General features: G+C 39.1%; 2 protein-coding genes across 6 annotated transcripts in view; one reads left to right on the top strand and one right to left on the bottom strand.

The window, feature by feature from the left end:
- The window catches only part of Chmp4c (charged multivesicular body protein 4C), a 34,066-nt gene extending 25,394 nt beyond the window's left edge, over positions 1 to 8,672 (bottom strand). The window contains exon 1 of the mRNA XM_004841995.3: positions 8,340 to 8,672. Coding sequence (XP_004842052.1) covers positions 8,340 to 8,529 — 190 coding nt within the window. The 5' untranslated portion in view covers positions 8,530 to 8,672. The remainder of the gene's footprint in view (positions 1 to 8,339) is intronic.
- A 19-nt stretch (positions 8,673 to 8,691) lies between these two features.
- Positions 8,692 to 25,517, top strand: part of Zfand1 (zinc finger AN1-type containing 1) — a 37,729-nt gene continuing 20,903 nt past the window's right edge. Inside the window, exons 1-2 of one of the 5 annotated variants that reach the window (XM_021255982.2) lie at positions 8,692 to 8,847; positions 17,902 to 18,090. In XM_021255982.2, the coding sequence (XP_021111641.1) occupies positions 18,048 to 18,090 (43 nt within the window). In that variant the 5' untranslated portion in view covers positions 8,692 to 8,847; positions 17,902 to 18,047. Of the gene's footprint in view, positions 8,848 to 8,893; positions 8,911 to 17,901; positions 18,091 to 21,950; positions 22,141 to 25,517 lie in introns of those variants that run through there. The other 4 variants (XM_021255983.2, XM_004841998.3, XM_021255984.2 and 1 more) reach the window with 4 other exon arrangements.

The raw sequence follows: 25,517 nt of genomic DNA, 5'->3' as shown, positions 1-25,517 counted from the left end.
ATTCAAGACTCTTGCTGTTTTGTTTTTTCTCCTGCAAACTTTTAAACCAATCATGTGTTTGTAAGAACCTGTACCAAATGAAACAGAGGAGACATTAAAATTATCAGTGTGCACTAAAATCACTGAAATGGTGAAATTTAGTAAGCCAGAAAATTGAGAATATGATTTTAGAAAACAAATCCTCAATATTATCTGTATATTTTAAGTGTCCATGGTAACTTTGTCCCTTAAAAATATGTTAGATTCACACTCAATTAAGTACATTAACAAAAAAGATCATGTATGTCCATTCCAAAATTTACCTCCAAAGCAAAATATTTAAAAATTTAAAAACTAAGTATTAGACAATTTGCATTATATCTCGATATAGTATCATATATTTTTATTATCCATTATTTTGAAAATCATCTGAAATAAACTAAGAAACACACTAAGAACACTATCCTTGCAAGTAGGCTCAGAATATCTTCTGCCATAATTTCTCAAAACTATGTATATAAATTCTGAGTTCAGTCTAATCACAGTGCTAGTAAAAAATTTTCCATCTTACTATCTCTCAATAACCTACAAAAATGTGTAGGTCAAAGAAAGATTTATTCTTCTATTAATGTAAATATTTCCCAAAATATAGTGATTTCTACTCCTGTAGAATTTAAATGAACGACAATAATAAATGCTTCAATGTATCTAATACTACTCCAAATTCATGAAGGTTAAAAGAAAGCAAATATAGTGTTAAGCAACATAAGAAACAATCCAGTTACTCTCTTAGAAGTAGTCAGAACACATCAGCAAACTGTCAAAAATCATGCCACACATACTTGAATGATACCTACCAAAGCAAAGAAGGGAATGATTAGAAGCCACTGTCATTTCACAAAGATGAAAATACTAAACTAATCTCATAGATATATTTTCTTAGGATGCTGACTCAAGGAAAACTCACGGACTACCTACTGTCCTTCTAGCCTAATGCACAACAAAACTATCTGGAAAGTTTTGAGGACAATAATCCTAAAACCTATCCCTGATCCTTTGAAACAGAATTCCCTAATGTGACATTTTAAAAAGCTCTCTAGGGGCCAGGGATTTAGCTTAGTGGTTCTGCTGCCTGCCTCGAAAGCACAAGGTCCCAAGTTCGATCCCCGGTACCAAAAAGAAAAAAAAAAAAACCTCTCTAGTGAGCTGATGAGAACAGTGCACTATCAGTTCACACCATTTGTGAACCCCAGGCATGTGAAGATAAGTTGGAATTAGGAATATTATCCACAAAGTATTTGGGGAATGATGAGAAAAAGTTGGAGAAACAAGATAAGATGGGGTCTTAGAAATGTGGGTCGGGTGTATTCATTGTTAGAGGAATAACTGAGCTTACTGAGGGCTGATCTGTCAAAATGACAATCATACCCTGGGAGAATCTAAGAGACACGTTGTTGATGTCACCCAGAGGCTGTCTTGGAATGAAGTTTCTAGTGTCAGCCATAAGGGTCTGTCCCTGCTTCTTTCACATTCAGAATTTTAACAAATATTTCTGCAACAACTAAAAAGGCTGTTGTAGCTGATTCAACTAAAAGAAATAGCTCCTATGAAACACGATGAATTGGGGATTTAAAAATCTTAATTCCAAGACAAGAATAAAATGATGCTTAGTAGAAATAAATGTAAAATGCTCAATGGAAGCTTAACATATTGATTTCAATAAGGAGGTGGGGTGTTAACATGTCTGGGAATTTTAACTCTTTCCAAATCCAACGAAGAAAAAGTAAGTGATAAGGGCATGTGGAAAAGCACATCCAAACTGGTGCTGTATTGACAGAGCAAAGGTGCTAACAAACGCAGGCCACTCTGTGCTGGCCAACAGCTATGTGTGTGAAGGTGACGGTGTAAGTCTGTACAGGATTCTTGCAGGGATCAGAGGGAAGAGGGAGGCGGTGGAAAGTCAGAAGTTTTAAAATAACAGGTTAACTGAATGGGGACCCCAGGGCCAGTGCAGATGCTTCAGGCCACTCTATTAGGGGGTGAATGCCAAGCAGTGTCTGAGCTGAGGGAGGGAAACTGGAGTGGAGGTTGTGCAGGGGATCACTTTTCCAGTGATTAATTATTAATTCTCCAGTTATAAACCTATCAGGGCTTTTTTGTTGTTGTTTCTGTTCTTGTTTCCAAGTGTATGGTGCACTCGTGTAATCCCAGCATTCAAGAGGCTGAAGCAGGAGGACTGCCGTGATTTGAAGGCCAGCCTGAATTACATAGTAAGTTCAAGGCCAGCCTGAACTACACAGTGAGACCCTGTCTAAAATAAAATAGTTTTTCTCTTTCCAAGTGCAAGAATACTGAGTATCATACAAAATAATCATAACCAAACGGAAACCAAACTATATACGATAAATTCTGGGTAAGTGTGAAGCCCTCCATAACCTGTGTGAGGTACAGGACCACAAGATACATTAGAAATGCCTTGTAAAAACAAGTTCAGGCTAATGAGGGCCTGTCACAGCTCCTGACATGTATCTTCAGGGGCAAACAGACAGGAAGATAAGTAGATGTTTCTCATTCAAGATCTGAGCAATGATGGAGATGGGAAGAAACAACAGAAATGGGAAGGGAAGAAAACAAAGCAGAGATTAGTCCCTTCCAGTTCAACATTTCATTGAAAAATACATCATATGCTCTCAAGTGTCATGGAGATCAGAATCAATGAGCTACTTGTTCAAAGTTCAAATTTCTGGAACTTACCCTCAACCTACTACATTAGGATATTTCGTGGGTACCTGTGAATGTACATTTTAATAAGCATCCAAAGGGAATTTGAATGCAGGTGATCTGAGACCCACATTCTGAGATACTGTGAGGAAGGAGGTTGCCAGCTAAGCTATCTCCCAAGTGACTTCCATCAGACCCTGCAGTCCATGCCCTGCTCAAGTTACCTGAGCCATTTTGGTCCTTGCTGGCTTGGTAGTCAAGGAGCTGACTCCTCAGGTTCTCTTTTCACAGATGTGGCTCTAGTGCCCAGTATCTGAGAGTGGAAGAATTCAGCTCTGTGACAACTACAGTAAAGCCCATAATATAGAGTCCACAGAGGTTCCTTGCACTGAGATAAGAGAGCACACACATCCCCACTCCATGCAAACGGAGTCTGCACTATGATTCTGAAAGCAAACCTACTCTTCTCAGTTGACACCCCAGGTTTCAAAGCAAGATGGCTTATTCAAGTAGAAAGCACCCACCTTGGAGCCCCACTTCCCCCAAGAGACACAAAGGAAATGACCTCACACCAGATATTCATGGGAATCTGGGAACCTAGTTGTCTATGGAGAAGGGCTCTTAAGCAAAACTGCTTCCTTTCTGTCTCAGGCTCTTTCCTCTCTCAGCCCAAATGTCCAGCAGGCTGAGACCTACAACCACCCCCTTTCACATAATTGCATGTTTGCACTTCCTGCTCCACCCTGGACAAGGTAAGAAACAGGGCCAGGATTAGGGTGAGGGGAGAAAGAGGTATGTAGGTCAGGAAGCATAAGGAACCACTCTTGTGTTCTAGGCAACTCATCTGCCTCACTCTGGACCTAGACCCAGGTGCATACTTTAGCACAGGAAGGGTTACCCAGGGGGTGTAAAAGGGCAGGCTGGAGAAAGGGCAATTTGGAGACCTGGTAGCTGTCCTCAGATATGTGAAAGGCTTCACAGGGGAGATAGAATAGATTTACTCCATGCTACTCCCGAAAACCAAATTGGGGCCAATAAGTAGGCCGATTTCAGCCTTGAAAGAATACAATTTTTATGTAGCAAGGGCCGGCATTTATAGAACAGTGTGCTAAGAGCTTCGCACAATAATCACTCATCCTCACAACTCTGAGGGACTCAAGTGTATCCCTGCCATTGAACAGAGGAGGAAACTGAGAATTAGACAGGCCAAGTGATTGGTGCAAGGTCACAGAGCTGCTTACGTTACAGTCAGGGTTAGAAATCAAACCCAGTACTGACTGGTCTGGACCCCAGGCTCTTAACTACAACACCAAGTTACTTTGGACCTAATTATAAAAATTGTAGTAGGAAATTATGTGAGCAAAATCTCTATGGTCATCTATCAGGATATTATAAAAAAGAGACCTCAGAAAGGAATTAGAACAGTGACTTTTAAAGCATGTTGCTGAACCAAAGTGGCAGGAGAGATTGGCAGTGAGCTAAGATAAAGACACTCTTCAGCTCCTGAAGCCACCAGCCTAGAGCACTAAGAGCTCAGGTCTACTCAGCCCATCCCAGCAAAGCGTACAAATATCCATGTCCCATGAGTGCACTGATAAGAAAGGGGCAGCAAGCATTTAGAGAATGAGAGACCTGGCTTTTCTACTTTATTAGGATTACTACAGATTGGAGTCTGTGATCAGAGCTCAGGAACAAGGCCAAATCTGCTAGAAGCACTTTTCAGAAACCTAGAGACTGAGCCCCATTTCAAGCAGTGCTAGCAGACTATAAGGAAGGCCCCAGACAAGCAGGTGATTTTAATGATCAGCCAGGACCAGGAACTGTTCTAGGTGACAGTGCTCAGAAAAAGAAAAACTATGTAAGTGGTGTTATTATACATTGATATAAATGCATTATAATTTGCTTTTACACAAATCAGACTACTAGCTATAAAGTTATAAAGTTATATCATAGTAACCTGAATAAATTTTTTAAATTTCTGGCCTCCTACATTTCTTAACTAAATTATAAATTTTGCTCCAACTCTACTATTTTTAGATCAAAAGGGCCTTGGATATGCTATCATGGCTATTGCAAAGCCAGTGTGATTGTGCACACTTAGATTCTTTTTCATAGATGATGATGGTAACCACTACAGAAGTCTGAAGCTGGGGAAAGTGGAGCACATCTGTAATCCCAGCACTGTAGGGGGCTGAGGCAGGAGGATTGCAAGTTCAAGTCCAGCCTAGGTTACCTTAGCAACTTAGTGAGACCATGTATCGAACTAAAAAATAAAAAAGAAGGCTATGGATGTAGCTAAGTGTGAAGGTACTATGTTCTATCCCCACTAGCACCAAAAAAAAAAAAAAAAAAAAGGAAGATGTGAAGAATTAGCAACTTCTACACTAACTTGCTACAAATTATAATGCAATCAAGTTTCAGACTAAATTTTGCATATGCATTATTAACCAAATAGACACAAGCAAGTGGGGAAAACTGTCAACCTGTTTCATGGGATCAGTAATTTCCAAGTCTACGTCTTTCCAGGTATTCCAATGCACCTTGCTTGAAAGGCTAAGGGAGACAGACAGTGACATTCTGGGGTATGTGCTGTGTTCTGTATGAGGCGCGCTCAATCAGAAATCCATTAAATTGATAACCAGACACAGCACTAGTTTTAGATCAAGCCTCAGGTACCATCCTAATGCAAGGTTAGTATTCTTCTAATATATTCTATAATGTATTCTATACATCTAATGTATTCTTCTCACCTGTTCATACATGGGGAAGGGGATCTCTGAACTATTTCAGTCATTCAAATATTTAGAGTACTTATAATTTCACCAAAGAGATTGCTTTTGTAACATTTACTATGCTAATTTAAAAGCATATGTGTTATGTCACTGTAATGTAAATCATAGCCATTCTAGCAATGGCCTTGTGTAGCAAGGGGATGGCTTAGTACTGAATATAGTGGGCATTATTTTACTTTGTGTGTGAAAATATTCTTGGTGACTAAGTACAGTAACTGTGCATATGTTTATCTGGTTTATCTGGAAGAGATTGATATTGACAGTGCTTCGAATGCACAAAGCTGTGACTGCATTCTTTCCATAGTTTATATTACAGACAACCTCGAGCTATTCAGCTTCTGCTTACTTACTCCCAAGGCCACGATAGCAGGAGGTTTGGGCTGACATTAGTGAAGCCCCAAGGATAAATGACAAAGAATGAGTGAATTTTATATCACCAATCGGTTATTTGTTCTTGATACTTGCACCCGTAACAACCCTGACTTAAGGAAGTTTAACTGATTACTTAGCATAGTCTTTAAATTTTTTGTCTTTATAAATTCACCTTGTGGTAGACTTTAGGACACTGCCAATAAAAGAATATTTCTGAAAAAACTTAATAAGACTCAAAGTATTCTTTTTTCTGAGACAGTCTCACTGTATAGTTTAGGTTGGACTTGAACTCACTACGTAGCCCAGCCTGGCCTCAAACTCACAGCGATCCTACTCCCACGGCTTCCTGAGTACTGTGATTACAGGCATACACCACCATGCCCAGCCTTAAAACCCATAGTATTTATATATTATTCTATGAAAGCAAATCTACATTTTTACCAGTTCCCAGAAGAAGATTATTCAAGGTTCCAGGTTTTTTAAGCCTATAGACAGAGCTGTGAAATATGATCAAAAAGTACGATGAATGTTTAAATCTTTTTAAAATGTTACAGTAAAAGGCACATTGCCATAACCTCCCTCCCCTCGGGAGATTCTCCCTAGCTTCTAACACACTTATTCCATAGTTCTGGTTACTTTCTGGAGCAGTTCTGTCTTTTTTTGTGTGAATATCTTTAGTTGTGCTGTCATGGCTGCCTGAATGTCCTGAATCAAATCTAAATGTTTAGCTTTCATGATCACTGTGACTTTGGGGAAGAGCCAGAAGTCCACACAGTGTCAGATACAGTGGATGAGAACACACTGCAATGTTTTCATAAGCCTATCTTTCCGTTAAATGACACTCAACATCTGTCTCCAGCCCTCCACCGTGGTTTAGATCACACCTGGTAAAGACACTCCCAGAAGAGGGCTTCCCAAACTGCTTCAGAAAGTTGCAAGAATAATGGCATAACTGTGTTCAAAGTGAGGAGAAGTAATGGGGGAGGATTAACATTCACCATATATTTTGATCACACCTTACATATACAGATTCAAATAGATGGTCAGGTGGGGAAAATGCCTTGACAGACACTAGGCAAATGTCAGAATACATACTGAAGGGAAAGGGTGGAGTCACAGAATGACCAATGACATTTTATTCAGCCATAATGGCATGGTCTCTGTTTAGAAACTGCCATTTAATAACTTCCCAAAATATTTTCTGATATAAAGTAAAAATAGAAACCATTACTTAGCTCTAAAACCGGCTATCAGCCAAAAGTTACATGCAAGAGGAAGGAAAGGGAAACTCGACCTTTTCGTTGTTAGAAGAGGCAGTGCTTTCAAGATGAACTCCAGGAGACAATATCCCTTTCCTACATTAAAGAACAGCAGTATCGTTTAGGGTGAGCTAACCCTTCCCAAGGCTTCCTCAGGACTAAGGAAGCTGACTTGAGCAGGCTATTTCCGGGTGTGCCATGGACCCAGTATGATACGAACAAATCACTTCATCTTATCGCTGGGCTTTATGTGTGACACAGGTGCTGTTCAGAGCCGTTCCCATAGGAAGCGCAGTATACCGATGAAACCAATTAACTCTGGGCAAGAACAAAAAGGTCAAGGTACAAGGAGTGGACCAAGGATCATTACTGACTCAAAGTCCTGTGCATGTTAAAAGCCAGTGGTCGAAAATTTAATATTTACTTCCCTGATTTTTTTTTCTTAAGATCTCAACTGCATAACAGGTAACTTAACGTTTTCAACAGCTGAAGAGAAAAATGAACCAGAACATACTATAACCTGCTTCACTGGAGAGTCCCATGTAAGCTAAAATGTGTGATTTGCTATACAAACATACAGCAGAAAACTAGATGTTTCATACTGGAGTCAATAGAGCTGGATATGGAGATGGAGAGCAGGAACAAAATGGTAAAGGGTGCCAGAAAACTCAGTAACCCAGAGAAGTAACATTTTAAGGCAACACTTTCAAAACTCAAAATGAGAAAGGTATCACACTTAAAAAGTAATTTTAGGGCTGGGGATTTAGCTCAGTGGTTCTGGTGCCTGCCTCGCAAGTGTAAGGTCCCGAGTTCGATGCCCGGTACCATAAAAAAAAAAAAAAAATAGTATTTTTAAACAAAGAAATACTACACAGAACAATATATAAGCCAGAAACATGAGAAAAAGAATCAGTAATACTGATCTTGTCTTTATTTAAATATTTGATTTGGGGTTCATCATGGAATTTTTGTATGAATTTTGAGCTCCAAATACTACATAAAAATATCGCTCAAGATTTCTGGGGCCCCCTTACATTTCGCCGACCCGGCAGGTGACCAGCCACTTGGACCCGGGGTTCGGTACCAGGTCCTAGAAAGGCCACAAGGCCCAGCGGGTCGCTGTGGGAGCCCCGGGCACCGCGGGCCGGGTGGTCCCCAAGGCAGGGCAGGAGCGGAGGGCCGAGCGCCCCGCCTGACTGCGGGTGCCCCAGCCTACCTCTCTTGTTCTGCGAGCCGTGCTTCCTGGCCAGGGCGAGCTCCCTCTGGATCCGACTCTCCAGGTACTCCTGTTTCTTGCCCAGCATCTCCTCGGTCTCCCGAAGTCGGACCAGGGCCTCCTGGGCGCTGGGAGCAGCTTGCCCCTTGGAGGTGCGGCCCCCTTTGAAGAACTTGCCTAACTTGCTCATGGCTGTGGAGTTGGTTGCCAGCGGCCCGGGGCTGGGGCGCCTGTCCCCCGGTCCACTCGGGGTCCCACACCGAAGAGCCGGCGCTCCTGGGAATCAACAAGTCTTGGGGCAGGTGACACACACCCCTGGGCATTTCCTGGCCGCCTGCTCGGCCCCGCCCCTCGCCGCGGCGACCCGGCGGGGAGGGCCCGGATCCCCGGCCGGCCGGCGCCGCCGGGCCCCCTGGGAGCTGCGGAGAACAGAGAAAAGTTGAAAGATTGCCCTAAAGTTGCTGCTTTGTCCACGTTGGGGACCCATCCAGGGATGAAGAACTGGTTTGTGAGTGTCTCAGGGAAAAGAAAACCAGTGTGCCAGGCAGGGGTCTTGTGCCAGGCCTGAAAGGTGTGTGTGTGAGTGTGCTTTGTCTACCTGGATATGCAACATGCTTTTTTCTGTGTGTGTGTGTGTGTGTGTGGTGTTCTCACATTCAGGTCTCTGTTCTTCTGAATAAGAACATTCAGGTATTTTCCTCTACGTGTTACATAGGTGAGTATGTATGGCTTCTGGACATTTGCCTGACCCCGTGGTGGTGTGTGTAAGTCAGGAGCAGCTGGGCTGGCTGAGCTTGTCTGCGTTTGTACAGTCCGGGTAGTTGATATGTGCTCGGATGTCCTTGGCCTGAGTGCATCTAGATCATCTGTACAGAGCTTCAAGTGGATTAAAGATGGTGGCCATCTCTTTTGCTAAAGTCAGGACGTATGAGTGTGCTTGGTTGTTGCATTTACTTCTATAGCTAGAATGTGAAGCTTTTGGTGCAGTGGCCATTGTACCAAAAAACTATATGGGGCTATCCTATGTGTTTAGATCTTTGTCAAATGCTTTTCATAAACATCTAAGTAACGAAACATAAAGAATGACCTAGAGAAAAGAAATGTTTTACTCATGCTCATTGTCTCTGTCCCATCTATTAAAGCTACAAGCAAAAGACCTTAATGAAATGACAGGACAGTAGTATGTGATGATTGTGGCTGATGTGCCACAACTAGAAACCTGTGTTGAGCATACTACAAAGAAGTAGCATGTGGAATTGTCGTGTTCTAGTTTTCAAAGACAAGCATAGTACACTGCATAATATAGCCTCATTTAAGCAACATTATTCAACATTATCAAAACCTATTTGTGATCATTAGCCAACCTCTGCTAAAGGGAAAACGGCATCCATTACTATGACAAATTCACCTTAATATCCAAGATCAATAACACAATTTTATCTGCCATTATATTAACACAGAACAGCAAATTAATCCATGTTAGCTAGCATTGTACAGAGAGCACCAAATTTTGCCAAGGAAACTAAACATTTTCACAGAAAGCTTACCAGTCTGCCTGGCTGGCTGGCTGTCGGTCTGTCTGTCTGTCTGTCTCTCTCTCTCTCTCTCTCTCTCTCTCTCTCTCTCTCTCCCCTCTGTCTCTCTCATATTTTCTGTGTAACCCCAGCCAGCCACCTCTTATTATTTTCTTATACCTAATCCATATTTTGCTGTAATTTGGGATGATCATAAACTATAACAAGTATTATATTTTTTTATATCTAAAAATGTCATGAACATGTTTTGGAACTTGTTTTCTTGATTAGATTTTTAAGCCCTTTGGAGTTAAGAAGTAGCAAATATCCTGCTATGGTCCCATTGCTGGTCTGTTGACCCAACCTTCACTGAGTGTTTTCTATGTAAAAAGTAATCAGGATGCAAGCATAGTCTCTCTTCAGGAACTCGCTTTCTTTCCAGGGAATAGTAACATCTTTTGAACTGCTGTGTGGCCAGCATGCTACGCTGCATTATCAATAATCTCTACATAAATCCTGCAAAATAGGCATTGCTATTTCTATCTGGTAGAGAAAATACTTAGGTTCATTTGGTTACTTGACCACATTCAAACAGGCAGTAAAGGTGAAAGATTTTAAAACCTGTGATCTTTTCACTATTTATGTGACCTTCTTTCCCCCTGAGTTGGTCCAGAGGATAAGTTAATTAATATGTTTTTAATTGAAAATTTTGGGGGGCTGGGATTTAGCTCAGTGGGTCCGCCACGTGTCGCCTGTCGCAGACACAAAGACCCAAGTTCGATCCTGGTACTCAAAAAATAAAAATAAAAATTTTGGGGAAAAAGTTTGTTATGAGTTTACTATATGTAAGAGATCCTACAAGCATTACTGAATTCATGGCAGGGTACATTTAAATAGGATACTAAAACATTGCTTCATGCTTCACTAACTATACTTTTTATTGAAAGAATAATGAACGAATGGAAAAGGACTGAAAGTTACAGCAAGGAGGTGTGTACCTATCCATATTTTCATATCATATACTTGCCAAGTATCTATATGTTGCAGGCATTGTGCTAGTAACTCATGTTGGAGGATATAATTAAGAACAAGATAAAAAGTACCTTTTCTGTTCCAACAGATCTTAAACCTTAAGGAAGAGGCCAGAAGTTAAATAAATTATCTCACAAATAATAGACTTTATAGGCTAAACTTCTAATAAGTTCTATGGAAAAGTATGGTAACTATGAGAATAAGTAATAAAGGAACTTGATCTTGTCTTGAGGTCAAAGAGTGGCCTGAAAAAGTGCCATTTAAATGGAAGTCCGAATGAAGAATAGAAGTTACTTAAATTTGCAGAAGGGAAACTAGTGTTCTAACATAAGAAATCACTCATTTCCTTCTTCTTTCATTCATTCATTTCATTATTCAGGCATGTTTTCTGAATGCATTATATATAGCCAATGCAGCTCTAAATGCTGAAATTCAGTAGTAAATAGGTAGACAAAACCCCATGGATTTTTGTAGCCTACTTTCTAATTAAGAGAAGACAAATAATTAATGAAGTAATGTATTAAATGTGCTACATGGAAAAAATGGAGAATATTAGAAAATTAAGATAAAATCAGTATGTGCAAATATCGAGTCTGTAGTAGTAGGGATTGAAAGAGAGACAATGCCACTGGGGCTTGGAGATAGGACAATACAGTGAGACCATCTTCAGATGTAGGTAAAGTCCAGATCATGTAGGGTCTGCACCATGTGCTAAGGATCCCATACTTTAGCTAAAGAAAAAATAAAAATTATTTGTAAATTAAAATAAAAAATCTAGTCATTAATTTATAATTCAATGAAAAAAATAATTACCTAATTTATTATGTACTACTTTCAGCAGCACATATCATATCCAAAGCAAGATACATTTAAATTAAAAATCATTCCCTTCCATTAATATATAAATTCAATGGGGAAAAGATAATACTTGCAAGCAAGTAAACCATCCAAATATATATTAGTGTTTAATCCATCGGTGGGGTGTAGAAAATAAATTTTTAAATCAATGATTTAAAAGCTGAAAATAATACATTAATCTTCATTCAATGCTCATCCTATAAATGTGGTTTCATAAAGAGTTCTCAGTGTCTAGTGTATTTTTCATTTTCTAATCTCAATTGATCTCAGCTAATAAGGAGGCTGTTGTTCAAAAAGAATGATCTTGTTCTGGATGATTTACCATGGTTAAGATGGCAAAGGAAATTGGAAATTTATAGATCTGTTAAAAAGACCTGGACGTCAGGCTAATTGATACATTTTGGCCACCCCTTGAAATTGCATCCATTTTTAGAACGCCAAATGAGCTCACTAAAGCAACACAAGAAGAATTACCCTTTAAACATACTGCAGAATAAACATCAAATACATATTTATTAACCAGCTCAACAAGCATGTACACATTCTTTCCATCAGCAGTTCTTTTGTTTCTTAGAACCGAATACTGATGGTCTGTAATACTCAATTACAATAATGAGGACAAAAGTAGAAATTATAAAAGTAATAATTTTGCAAAAATAAAAATTGGATTGCCCTAACTCATAATGAAAATATATAGTGCCTTTGGCTGAGTTTTCCCTGTGTTGCTCTTTATCCATGTTCATCCCTGATCAGAAAGAAGTTTAAAAATCTAAAGTTTATCACAGCAGACTGTGAAATGTTTCCTACACCAACCATTTAATGGATTTAAAATGAGATGTAGTCCCTACCTCAATGTCACTCTTACTGTACAACCTACTCAAAGCTGAGTTTTATACCTTCCATTACCACTAGAATTTCATTATACTTGAGTATAATCACATGAGATTTATACCTAATCAAGAAACACACAACTTCTCCCAGTCCTGTTCCTGTCTTTCTCAGTTGATAGCTTCTGGCTTCCTTTTACTCAAACCAAAAACTTCCATGACCCACTTCCAATCCATCATCAAATTCCGGGGCTATGACTGATACAGAAAGCTGACTACTGCTTGTTACCATTTCTAAACTGTTAACACCATGCCTTGAGCCACAGTCACCTCTTACTAGATTATCCCAGTAGACTTTTAAATGAACTTCATATAAATGTCTTTACCTTGCCACAGTCTCCCTACATAGCAGCTAGAGTGGGTCCAGATCAAAATATTCTGATGACTTCCCATTTCACTCTTGTTAAAACCATGGGCTTCACAAGTGTCCTCTACCTCCACATGAAGTAATTCCTACCCCCACCTCAGTTCAGGGATACCTTCCTGTTCACTCCCCATCCACTCCCTGCTAGCCACTGTGACCTCCTCACTGTGGCTGGAATACACCAGGTACACTCTCAAGGTAGTCTTTGCCCAGCGTGCTTCTCTGCCTAGAAACCGGCCTGTAGACATCCGTTTCATTCATGCTGTCACCTTTTGTAGATCTTTACTTAATCTCCTTATCCCACCATATTTAAAATCACAACCTTACCCTCTCGCACCCTAATACCTACAAAACTGCCATCTCCTTTCCGGAGTTATTTTTCTTCATAGTGCTTTCCACCTTCTATTTTATGCTGGTTTTCTTTTCCTTTTTCTGTCCTGTTCTCACGTAGGACACTACCCATAAAAGCAGAAATTGTTCTTTGTTTTGCTCACCAGTGTGTTCTCAGTTCCCGGAGCAGAGCCTGGCGTATTGTAGGCACTCTATCAATATTTTTGAATGGATAAATGAATACAACAGATGATAAAATATCCAAATTATGGCACAGTACATAAACATATTTGAAATTTCCTAGATCCAACAATCTGTCATCATTCTGACAATGAGACAGAAGATACACCTAGCTACAGTTCTGATCATTCAAACTTTGAGACCAGGTTTCCGCTGCCTGCCTCGCAACCGCAAGGTCCCAAGTTTGATCCCCGGTACCATAAAAAAGCAAAGAAAACTTTGAGACCAGTAGGCAAAAGTTCTCACAAAATCTCTGGTCTATCTTACTTGGGGCAAAGGAAAAATCTTGCAACAGATATTATACTCAGCATTAGGGAGGGCAGTAAACATTTCTCCTATGAAAATGTTCTCTAGGAATAGTTCATATGTTTTAATACTTTATTCCTTTTCATTGGTGAGAATTTCAAGGAGTAAACTCAATAGTAGTTTAATAGTAGCTGTTAGTGCATCATCCAAAAAATATCTATAGTTAGATTAATTATGCTTGAATATTAAGTTGTGCCAAAATGCAATTTAAGCTGTCATTTCAAAATAATTTTATGTATGTTTAATCAAGACTACTAAAATTATATCTCTAAAGAATAATTACCTGAGAAATGTTACAAACTTACCTGCTGGGGAAAATGACTGCTTAAAAAGATGATACTTTTCAACACACACACAGCATGTATGCACACACAAATATATGCACACACACACACACACACACACACACACAAAGCTGTGTCCATGACAATGATGAGCATGGTGGTACGATGATAGCTTTTTCTCTGCATCACACCCTTCCTCATCCCTACTGACTAAGCTCTAAAGGCTGAACAATATAAACACTCTTGGGCCAGGTATGTTGGTACACACCTTTTACTCTAGGAGGCTGAGGGAAGAGGATCACAAGTTCAAGCCTAACCTGGACAATTTAGCAAGACTGTCCCAAAATAAAAAAATTAAAAAGGAACCAGGGATGTCACTTATTGTGAAGATCCAGGGTTCAATCCCTAATATGCAATCAAACAGTCAATCGAATGAATCAAAAATAAAATACACTCTCTTAAATTTTACACAACACTATTTTTAGTTCCTTTACCACTTTTTTGCTTTCATTTCAACGTGTCCCAGTTTGCATGCTTCACGCTTAAAGTATCTACCCAGATCCAAGCAAACTGCCATGCAAGGGTGGCATGTGAGAGGCTGGCACCTTGGATAGTAAATTTAAAAAGAAATTTACCACTAGTCAAGGAATATAGGAAGTCTTGATACACTGCAAGAGAGGAACGGGCAGATTCCAAGAGAGGAATGTGCTATCAGTGTGAAAGGCAAGGTTTTTATATTTGATTTTAAAGTGAGGAGAATCTGGAAATGTCATCCCAGGAGAGTGATTTCTTCAGGTCATGGTGGTTCTGTCATCTCTCTGTCTTAAATCTAAGGATAGCAGCCATTGTTTGAAGGCTAACAGAATGTTTTTGTTCAACAGGGTCCTGGGCCCTTACCATCGCTAGAAATAGTCTTTCTGGATAAAATAATTAACAAATATATAGAGTGACTAATGTTAGTGGTCAAGGGGATCAGAATAAAATATATACATTTGTACTTGAAAGGGACTTTTGACATTATATTCAGACAGGGGAAGCAATGGTATTCTTTAAGATGAGTGGTTACATCATCTAGTGATATATGCGTAGTTCTTGTCACAGCTTACAGGTGGAATGTTAATGTTATACTACCGACTCATCATGTGGCTGCAGTGTGGCCTTTAAAGAAACAATAGTAAAATATCCATGATTCCCCAAACAAACTATACTGGGCATTTTTTGTCAGTCAAGCAAGGGAAAATAAACTACTATATTCATATTCCTTGTTCTGAAGATTATATTTTTATTAATCTGGATTAACATTGTAATGGCTTTGGGGACAGCTATAGGTCAACACTGACTTAGTCATTCATTTTTTCATTGGACAGATATTTTTTGAGGCCTTACTATAAGGCAAGCACTAAGTGATGAGTCATGAGTCAGTGATATAACAAATAAGACGTAGTCTTTGTCTTATGACAAAGTGACAAAGAGCAACCTACATTAATCAATAATCACGGAAATATAAACTTGGAAATTGTGACAAATATTATAAAGAAACATATGGAAATATGAGAAATCATAGGAATAATTAAAACAATTGCCCCGCAAATTATCCACCTCCTAATTTCTGAAGCCTGTAACTATTTTACCTTTCATGCAAAAGACTTTGTGGGTGTGAATCAGTTAAGGCTCTTGAAATGGGGAGACTATCCTCATATATGCAGGTAGGCCCAATGTGATCATAAATGTCCTTAGAAGAGGAAAGCAGAAGGGTTGGACCAAAGAAGGAGATGTGGCCGGAGAGATGGTAGGGACTTGGGAGGAAGAGAGAGAAGTTTGAGGGTACCACTATGCTAACCTTGAAGACAAAAGACAGGATCATGAACCAAGGAATATAGAAATCATTTAGAAGCTGGTAAAGACAAGGAATTGGGTTTACCCGTAGAACCTTCAGAAAGATCGCAGCCCTGTCCATAGAATTTAGAATTTTAGAATTTCTGACTTCTAGAACTTTAAAATAATTTAATTTGCATTAAGTCACTACATTTGTGCAATTTGTTAGACCAATAGGAAACCAGTACATATAAAAAAGAACCTGATTCAAACTAGGGCAGATCCTAAGAGCCTCTGTAGAGAGCCGAAAGATGAGGTGGAGATAACCAAGGACATTTAGGGAAAAGAGAATGCCTTCCAGACTAAAGGAATGGGTCTGTGAGGCAGGGCAGAAAAATATCTGGTAGGTCCAATGACTCAGAGGCCAGTGTGAGGACATAAGGAATAGAATAGTTTTAGATGCTGAAGAGAAGGAGGCAGGAGTTAAGTCATTTTTATCAACCAGTCTATAACATTAGGAAAACAACATTTATTTTAGAGTGTTATTTTGAAGATTAAATGGAATAAACCATGTAAGTACTTGGCACATAGTAAGTAATCAAGAGTGTGGACTGTTTTATTAAAGTTTGAATTTAGAATGTTCAGGAACTGATTTTGAACATGATATATGAGATAAACTGATATTCAGAAGGGAAAAATAATTTTAGTCACATAAATTTTGGAATATTACACTATTCGTTTGTTTTATTATTCAGCTATTGATTTGATGTTGTGCAACAAAACACCCCAAAACTTTAGGACCTGAGCAATAGGCATTTATATTCATGATTACAGATCTAGAAGGTATGATTGAAAAATACAGTAAATAGAATTTTTAGAAGATTTTATTATAGTAAAAGACACACTGCCATTAAACTTCCTCAAAATACTCCTCTTTGCTTCAAACACACTTATCCCATAGTTTTTACCACTTTCTGAAGCAACTCCAGAAGTCCTCTTTCATGAGTATCTTTAGTTATGCTGTTCTTGTTGCCTCAATGTCCTGAATTGATTCAAAACGATTACCTTTAATGATCATTTTGACTTTGGGGAGGAGGCAGAAGTCACATGGTGCTAGATTTGTTGAATAAGATGAGGACACACTTCAGTGGTTTTAATTTTTATTTTTATTAGTACATGTTTGTAGTACATAATGATTACATTCATCATGGGGAATTGGTACAGGTGTATAACATATCTTAATTCTTTCTTCATACACTTGACCTTCCCTCCTTCTTTCTCCCTCCATTTCTTGGTCCTCTTTTCTTTTGCAAAAGATCTATCTTCCTGTATCCTATTAACTATCTTTTATTTTGCTCTTTAATTTAAGGACACATCATAATATTATTATGATCCTTTCCATTGGATGGCCCTCATCAGCAGCATTTATTAAACTTTTGATCACACCTTGTAAAACACTGGTGAAAGAAAATTTCAATAACAGTCTCAGAAAGTAGTAAGAACTATGGCAGAATGGGGAAAAAAGTTCCTAGCTACTCCTCGGACAGAGGACTAATACCTATATTATATAAAGAACTCAAAAAAATTAGACCCTCCCCCAAATTTAAAGAATCAATCAAAACATGGGCACTTGAAATGAATAAATGTTTCTCAGATGAAGAAGTACAAATGGTCAACAAATACGTGAAAAAATGTTCAACATCACTGGCCATTTGAGAAAGACAAATTAAAACAATACTCACTCCAGAAAGAATGGCTGCAGGTAAGAAATCAACCAATAGCAAATGCTAGTGAGGCTGCAGTGGCAAGGAGGGGAGGCTTCCTCATTGTTGGTGAGAGTGTAAATTGGTACAACCATGGGGAAATCAGTATGGAGATTCCTCAAAAAACTAAAAATAGAAATTCCATTTGACCTAGCTATTCTTCTTCTAGATATCTTCCTGAAACGAGTTAAAGATGCCATATTCCATGACTGCAGGACAAGTTACTGAAGAGTTGTACAGAGAATATCAACATAACTACAATCTCAATCTCGAAACAGGGCACTGCCGACATCACAGAAGTCTCCCTACCACACCATGCATGCCTTCTTGACCGAAAGTCCCTTCCTCACCGCCACGGGTATCATTCCAGCTACTCACCTTTCTCTGTTGCACACTAGCTCTTTTCCTGGAGTTCCTTATAGGCACACCACCACTCACTGATCCCTAAACAATTTAGCAATGCCTTTTTGAACTTTATATAACTGAATTACATACAGTGCATTCTTTGGGTTTGGTTTTCTATACAGTACTACATTTTTAAGTTTCATCAATGTTCTTATGTGCAGTTGTAACTGGTTAAAGATGACAGTTTGACTATTCTATGATTTGTTTATCTTTTTTGTTATTGGTGAGCATTTGGCCGATTTTGAGTTTGTGCTATAAGAAATAGTGCTGTTCTGAGAATTCTTGTGTATCTCTCCTGTGTTCATATTTCTCCAGTGTATAGCCATATTACTCTTCCAGATGGTTACATTGAGATCACTTTTTCATTCTAAAACGTGGGGGAAATGATACTTCAGGTATAGAGCAAAAATCTAAATATCAGTTACTGATTTCATAGAGTTATAGCAAATATTTCTTATGATACGTTAAAAAAATTCAACAATGAATAAAAGATCAGCTCAATTATCAGGGTATGAACATATAGCCTAGTAAGGGAGAAGATGTGCATAAGAATAACTGTAATAGGCTGGGGATTTAGCTCAGTGGCACCGCGCCTGCCTCGCAAGTGCAAGGTCCTGAGTTTGATCCCCTGTACCAGGAAAAAAAAAAAGAATAACTGTAGTAAAATTTGGAGATAACTAAATTTAATAAGGAGGTTCAAATAAAACAAATAGAGTCCAAAAGAAAGAGTGATTTCACTATATTAAGAGGAATAAAGGAAAGCCTTGAAAAAGTGGTAACTTCTGAAGTTGACTGTCAAGGATAAGTAGAAATTCAATTTGTATAAAGGGGTGAAATGATATTCCAAAGCAGAGGGAACAGCTCAAAGACACAGAGGTAAGGCAGCTGGAACAGAATTTGAAACCTGCAATAATTCAAAAGCCCAGTGAATAAAAGAATTAATAATATTTTTTGCTGAAATACAGGCTCGGGGTAATTATATTACAATGGACAGGAAAAACAAGCACTGTTTCTATCTTCTTTAGGCTAACAGCTTAGAGAGGGAACAGACATTAAATAATCACACAAACAAAAGCAAAATCAAATCTGAGACAAATGCTTTGAAAAAGATACAAAGCGAAAGTACTAAGAGCAGGAGTGGAGGAAATAAAGAATTTCTTTAGCAAAAGATGCTTGAGGTGACAACCAGAGGAAAAGAAGAAATGGATGAGTTGAAGTAGGAAAGAGAAGAGCCTTCCAGGTAGCAGAAACAGCAGGTTGAAAGGGCCTGAAGCTGTGGGGAACAGAGTATAAAGAGGCCTTTGAGAGATAGTGAGTAAGAAAAGAGCAGGTTGGGCCAAGATTTGAAAGATTTTAAATGCTAACCAAAACAATCCCTTTTAGCCTAAGTGAGCTCCTTGAAGCCAGGAACTGTGTTATTTAATTCTGTAACAGACATAGAATAATATCTGCTATCTAGTAGGTTTCTATTGCTGAATTGACCTTAGGGCAGATTTTATTTTGTAGCTAATAAAAGCCACTGGGGAAAAAATTGAGGAGCGAAGCAGGTAAATTATAATACAACCTGGCTAGTGGTAAAAAGAAAAGTAGTACGTGCTACTAGAGCAGAGATCCGCTATCCTGGAGGCCTGAATTTTGCCTGTGCCTTCTGAAAAAGCCTTCCCAGATGAAGGAGCAAGAGAATTACATCGGAAGGCGGAGTAAGAGACAAAAGTCTTTCCTAAACTTAACTGATAAGAATAAGTGTGAGAGTGTTTGTTAAAAATACAGGGCCGAGGATTTAGCTCAGTTGCACTGTGGCTGCCTTGCAAGTGCAAGGTACTGAGTTCTATCCCTTGTACCAGAAAAAAAAAATCAGCTTCCCAGTACCATTCCAGACCCCCTAAATTAGACTCAGGGAGGAGTATAGGCAGCTGTATTCATTAACAAGCACTTCACTTGATTCTTATTTTCAAGAAAGTCTGGGAAATCTGGGTATAGAGAACATTCTAGGGAAAAATAAAGGCATGTGTAAAAGCATGTTACTGAGATAGAGGTATAGTTAGGAAGCAGAGTAGGGAGTTTGTGGGGAAAGTGGTTATTACTGAGACTGGAGAACAGGATGGAGGCGAGATTGCAAAAATCTTTGGAATGAGCAAGAATTCTGTGACTAATGGGAAATTGTGGGAAGATAATAGATGAGAAAGTGAGGGTTTTTTAGGGGATGACCAGAGAAATTCAAGAGACAGCTCCGAGGCAGAATAGATAATGTTTAATGGCTATGCCCATGAGAGAAGTAAGAAAGGAGAAGTGGAAAATGAATCCAGCCTTTCTAATGTGGTAGTCTGCCTTTAGTAGGGAGGCAGTGATAAGGTGAAGAAAACATTTCATTTTGGACTAAAGTTTTACATGACAAATAACTCTAAATGGATACTTATAAGGACCCTTGGAAATACAGACTTCCGTTTCAAATAAAGTTCTCAGAACTGAGTACATAGGTATTAGAGTCTTTATATTGAAGTCATGGAATTTCACTTCTATGGGGATGTAAATTGATGAATTAATCAAAGATAAATTATGGAGAAATAGATGTGTTTAAGTAGCACCAGAGGAGAAATACACAAAAGGACTAGAAATGGGAGAGCTAGCAACTACAATCTTGACAACTTTAACCACCCAATGTTCTATGAGGTCTCCAAGAACTGACAAAATAAAAATATTTCCATTATGATTCAACTGATAAAATATATATTTGCCACCTATCTACAATATTCAAATACCTATCTAGAAAACCTGCTATTGATTGACTGGATTATTCCGGTAGGTCCTTAGTTTCAAAAAGTCTTGGCACAATACTTGGACTTTAGTCTTAGCTCTTCTGCCAATTTGCACAAATCATATAGCTCCCATGAACGAGTTTTCTCAGCTTTAAAAAAAATAATAAAGCTAAGCGTGAAAAATTTAGTTTCTCCAGAGATTCAAGCAACTCTGAGACAAAAATATATATATTATATATATCTTAAATAGATTTTTTTCAAGAGCATATTCTGAAATATTGTTTCCCAGTTCCACCCTTCTACCTTCCACAATGGATATTAATTTGGGAATCCTCGGTTATACAGGATGAATCGAATAGTTCTCTAGTTCCTGTCACGAGTATAGTTCTCACTCATCTACTCTGTGTCTGATGTCACGCTGGTGGAATGGCATCCTTTTTACACAGAAGCCTCTCCTTCCTCACTACCTATGCAGTGCCTCATCTGGCACATTCCTTAATGGAATCTCCAGTTTCCTCCAGGTCATTTAAACTAGTCTGGGCAAACTGAGGAATCCTATGTGCTCTATATACACACTAGAGACCTCCAGGGTTATATTTTTTTTCTATGAAAAAAATTTTAAGGCGAGAAAAAGAAACTTTTTTAAAAAAAGCATTAATGACTTCATTGCACGGGCATTTACTTCAAACTAATCATAGTAAATTAGTGCAGCATGAATCAGGGACTGAATAAGCAGTGTCCATCTCTTTTACTTGATTCTTGCAATTCTTTGTGCCAGGTACTGTGCTGATTCCTGAGATTATGCTGTTAATTGTTTTTTAATTCGTTTAAGTTCATTCCTGCTTCTTGCGGCGGCACGCAATACTCCAGAAGGGCTGTTTTTCCTAAGAACTGGACCAGAACTCCGAGAAAGACACTCAGAAACCACCGCCCCTGTGCTGGGGCCTTAGCACAGGATAGGGGATCCCGCCTAGGAGTCTCCCCTTGGCAACTTCAGGTCCTCGCCCCGCCCCTACTTCAGACCCCGCCCCCGGTGATCCACGCTCCCAGCAGGCACCTCGCGTGCAAACGCTGCCCCGTCCCCCCCGCGGTTACGCCCCCCTGTTTGCGTCTCTTGAACAATGGCGGAGTTGGATGTCGGGCAGCACTGCCAGGTGGAGCACTGCAGGCAGCGAGGTGATGCAGCAGTGCCCATCCCGGCCGCGGAAGACCAAGGCCTTGCTTTTGGCCCTTGGATGGTGGCCCGGGTGAGGGGAGGCCGCAGGGCGGAGCGTAGTCCGAGGAGCGGGGCGGGTGCGTCCTTCCGGACTCAGCAGGCAGTGTGTTGGTACTTTCTGGGTTGTTGCTGCACCTGAGCCTTTGGAAGGAACTCGTGGTCTTCCTGGTCTCTACGCAGTTTTTGCAAACGAACCTTGCGGAGTTCACTATGGCTAGTGCGCCTTGCCCGAGGAGGCCACAGAGCACACACTGCTGGGTCATGGAACCCGCAAGTCCTTTCTGAGGAGCTCCAGCCGAGTGAGGTTTAGGTCCCAGAGACCCAGATTCCCCTCTGGCCTGCCTCTGCTGCTGTCGACGAGCCACTTTCCAAGACTTTTTGTTTACTTATCTTTTGCCTATGTCAGACGAAGGAGTTAGGTATTCAGGCTTGATGTACACAGATGAGAATCTGTAGAAGCCCCTGTATCAGATTGTCAAATGGGGTGATCACCCTCAAACTTTTTATTATCCTCTGATGATAATTATCCTCTTCTTGCTCATTCTCTGATCGTGATTATCATTATTTGAACAAATATTTATAAAGCATTGATTTTGGTACTGGACTCACATAAGGCTAAAACTACTACATTCTTTCACGCAGAAGAGTTTAAGACTGCTAAGCTGCATTCTAGAGAGCGTTGACAATATGATGATGGTCTCTCCATTGAACAGAGAGATCTTGTAATATGCATAGCCCCTGGTAGAGTGACACAGGACTCAGCATGTGATACTCCTAAAACAGGCAGGTTCTTGAAGCATCAGAATCACACAGACTACTTCGTCTTTGGTACTGGGTTTCACTCCAGATGTGTGCATGAAGTGACAAATAGGTTTCATCAGCCCCTGCAATTTCGGGAATTAGTAGTAAGCTCCGGAATCAGTGTATTGAAAAGGCTTTGAAGTTTAGTCCAGATTCAGTGTGAGGGTCATAATTTATTAGATACTGTGGGCAAGACCAAAATTTCAGGTGCCATAATCTTTGCTAGGTTCTTGTTACTTATAACATTCTGTAGATGTATCTTTCACTATTACCTGTAATCACCAGCCACTCAGCAGGTAAAAGCTTTTTTTTCTTGCAGTCCTTTCTTTGAAGCTTAGCCATTTGGATTTTGACTGTAGATTTTTTATACCTGATGTCCCTGGTTTTCTGTAGTGGATCTAAAAATATTATCTGTCATCTATGATATAATTTGTCTTCCTTTCCAACTTCACGTACCTTTAGTGTAACTATCTGACATGAGGCAAGGTCTGTCTCTTTCGGACCAGTGTAAAAGTTAAAATGTAGAGTAAATTGAATATCTAAATTTCATCTAGCTTCTGGCTGAATGGAAAAATGATGTTAGGTGATAATAAATTATCTTGATTTTAGCTCTTGCCCCTGGGCCCTCCAGGTTTTCATCTAGTATTTACTTAGTTACCAAGAGTCTCAAGACAGCAAGTATGTACAGTTTTGCATATTGAAAATAACGTAAGTTTTGCAAAATAGTACATGCTTCAGTTTCTTTCAATGAAATCATTCTTATTTTTTTATCTCATTGATTATACAGATTAATTCGTTTCATTTTGGCGGGTTTGTACATGGATATAACTTTTATCATTTTCACCAACCCCCCTTCATCACCCTTACCTCCCCCTCCCCCTAGTTTCCCATATTTTTGAGGATTTCAGTAAGTTTGTTTTGCTCATAGCCATCCCATTACCCCTATTACATCCCCCTTATACCCCTTTCCCTTCCTCTTACTCCCTTCATTTTATTTAATAACAGATTCCTTGCTACTTTCTTATCTTTTTTAGACTCTACATATTAGAGAGAATTTCATTCTTCCTTATTATGGCTGAGAAATAATACTTATATGTATTACATACTATATAATGTATATCACATTTTCTTCACCTGTTGATGGGCACTTAGGCTGGCTCCATATCTTTGTTATTGTGAACTGTGCCACAATAAAAATATTGTCTTTATAGTATGCTGACTTTATAGTTTCAGATATATATCTAGAAGTGATATGGCTGGATCGTATGGTAGCTCTAATTTTATTGAGGAACCTCCATACTAACTTCCATAGAGGCTGAACTAATTTACATTCCCACCAGCAGTGTAGCACTCCCACCCCCATCCTCATCATTTATTGTATTTTGTATTCTTCATGTAGCCATTCTGACTGGGTTGAAATGAAATCACAGTGTCTTTTTTTTTTTGGTACCAGGGATCGAACTCTTAATGTCTTTTTTTGTTGTTCTTGTTGTTGGTTGGTTAGTTGGTTGGTTGGTTTTGAAACAGGGTCTCACTCAAGGCAGTCCTGGTTCAGCTCCGGAGTGCTGGGATTGCAGGTGTGTGCCACCACACCCAACTTCAATGTAGTTTTGATTCGCACATCCTTAATAACTAAAAATGTTGAACATTTTTTCATATACTTGCTGGCTGTTTGAACTTCTTTTGAGAAGTGTCTGATCAGTTCATTTGCCTGTTTATCAATGTACTATTTGATTTTTTTGGTGTTGTTTTTGAGTTCTTTATATGTTCTACGTATTGATCCTCTCTTGGAAGTGTAGTTGGTAAAGATTTTCTCTCATACATAGGCTGTCTCTTCACTCTCCGTTGTTTTTCCTTGCTGTGTAGAAACTTTTTAATTTGGTGTAGTGCGTTTCTTGATTTTATCTATTATTTTCTGTGCTGTTGAAGTCCTCTTCAGGAAGTCTTTGCTGTGGCTATGGCTTGAAGGGTTTCTCTTGTGTTTTCATTTAGCACTTTCAAAGTTTCAGGTCTTACGCCTAGATTTTTTATTCATTTCTAATTGATTTTTTTACCAGGTGAGAGATAGGGATATAGTTTCAATCATCTAGTTTTTCCAGCACTGTTTGTTAAAGAGGCTGTCTTCTCTCCAACATACTCTTTTGGTTCCTTTGTCCAGAATCAGCTGGCTGTTAAAAAAAAAAAATCAGTTGGCTATAGTTGCCATTCTGTTTGATGTCCTCTGTTCTAGTCTATTGGTGTATGTGTCTATTTTGTGCCAATACCAAGCTACTTTTGTCACTATGGCTTTGTAGTATGATGAAATCAAGTATTGTGTTGCTTCCAACCTTGTTTTTTTTGCTTAGCATTGCCTTGGCTATTCTGCATCTTTTGTATTTCCACACAAATTTTAGTATTTTTTCTCTATTTTTGTGAAGAATGCCATTGTTATTTTGAGGGGACTGCATTGAATCTATAGATTTCTCTTGGTAATATAGCCACTTTAACAATATTAATTTTGCCAGTCTATGAACACTGGCTGTCTTTCCATCTTCTAGTGTCTTTAATTTCTTGTGTTCTGAAATTTTCATTGTAGTAGTTTTTTACCTCATTGAATAGATTAATCCC

Source organism: Heterocephalus glaber, unplaced genomic scaffold, assembly GCF_053883595.1.
Source record: "Heterocephalus glaber isolate CG9 unplaced genomic scaffold, H.glaber_assembly_v1.0 deba00001553, whole genome shotgun sequence".
Lineage (NCBI taxonomy): Eukaryota > Metazoa > Chordata > Mammalia > Rodentia > Bathyergidae > Heterocephalus > Heterocephalus glaber.
This window is presented reverse-complemented; position numbering and strand designations above follow the sequence as displayed.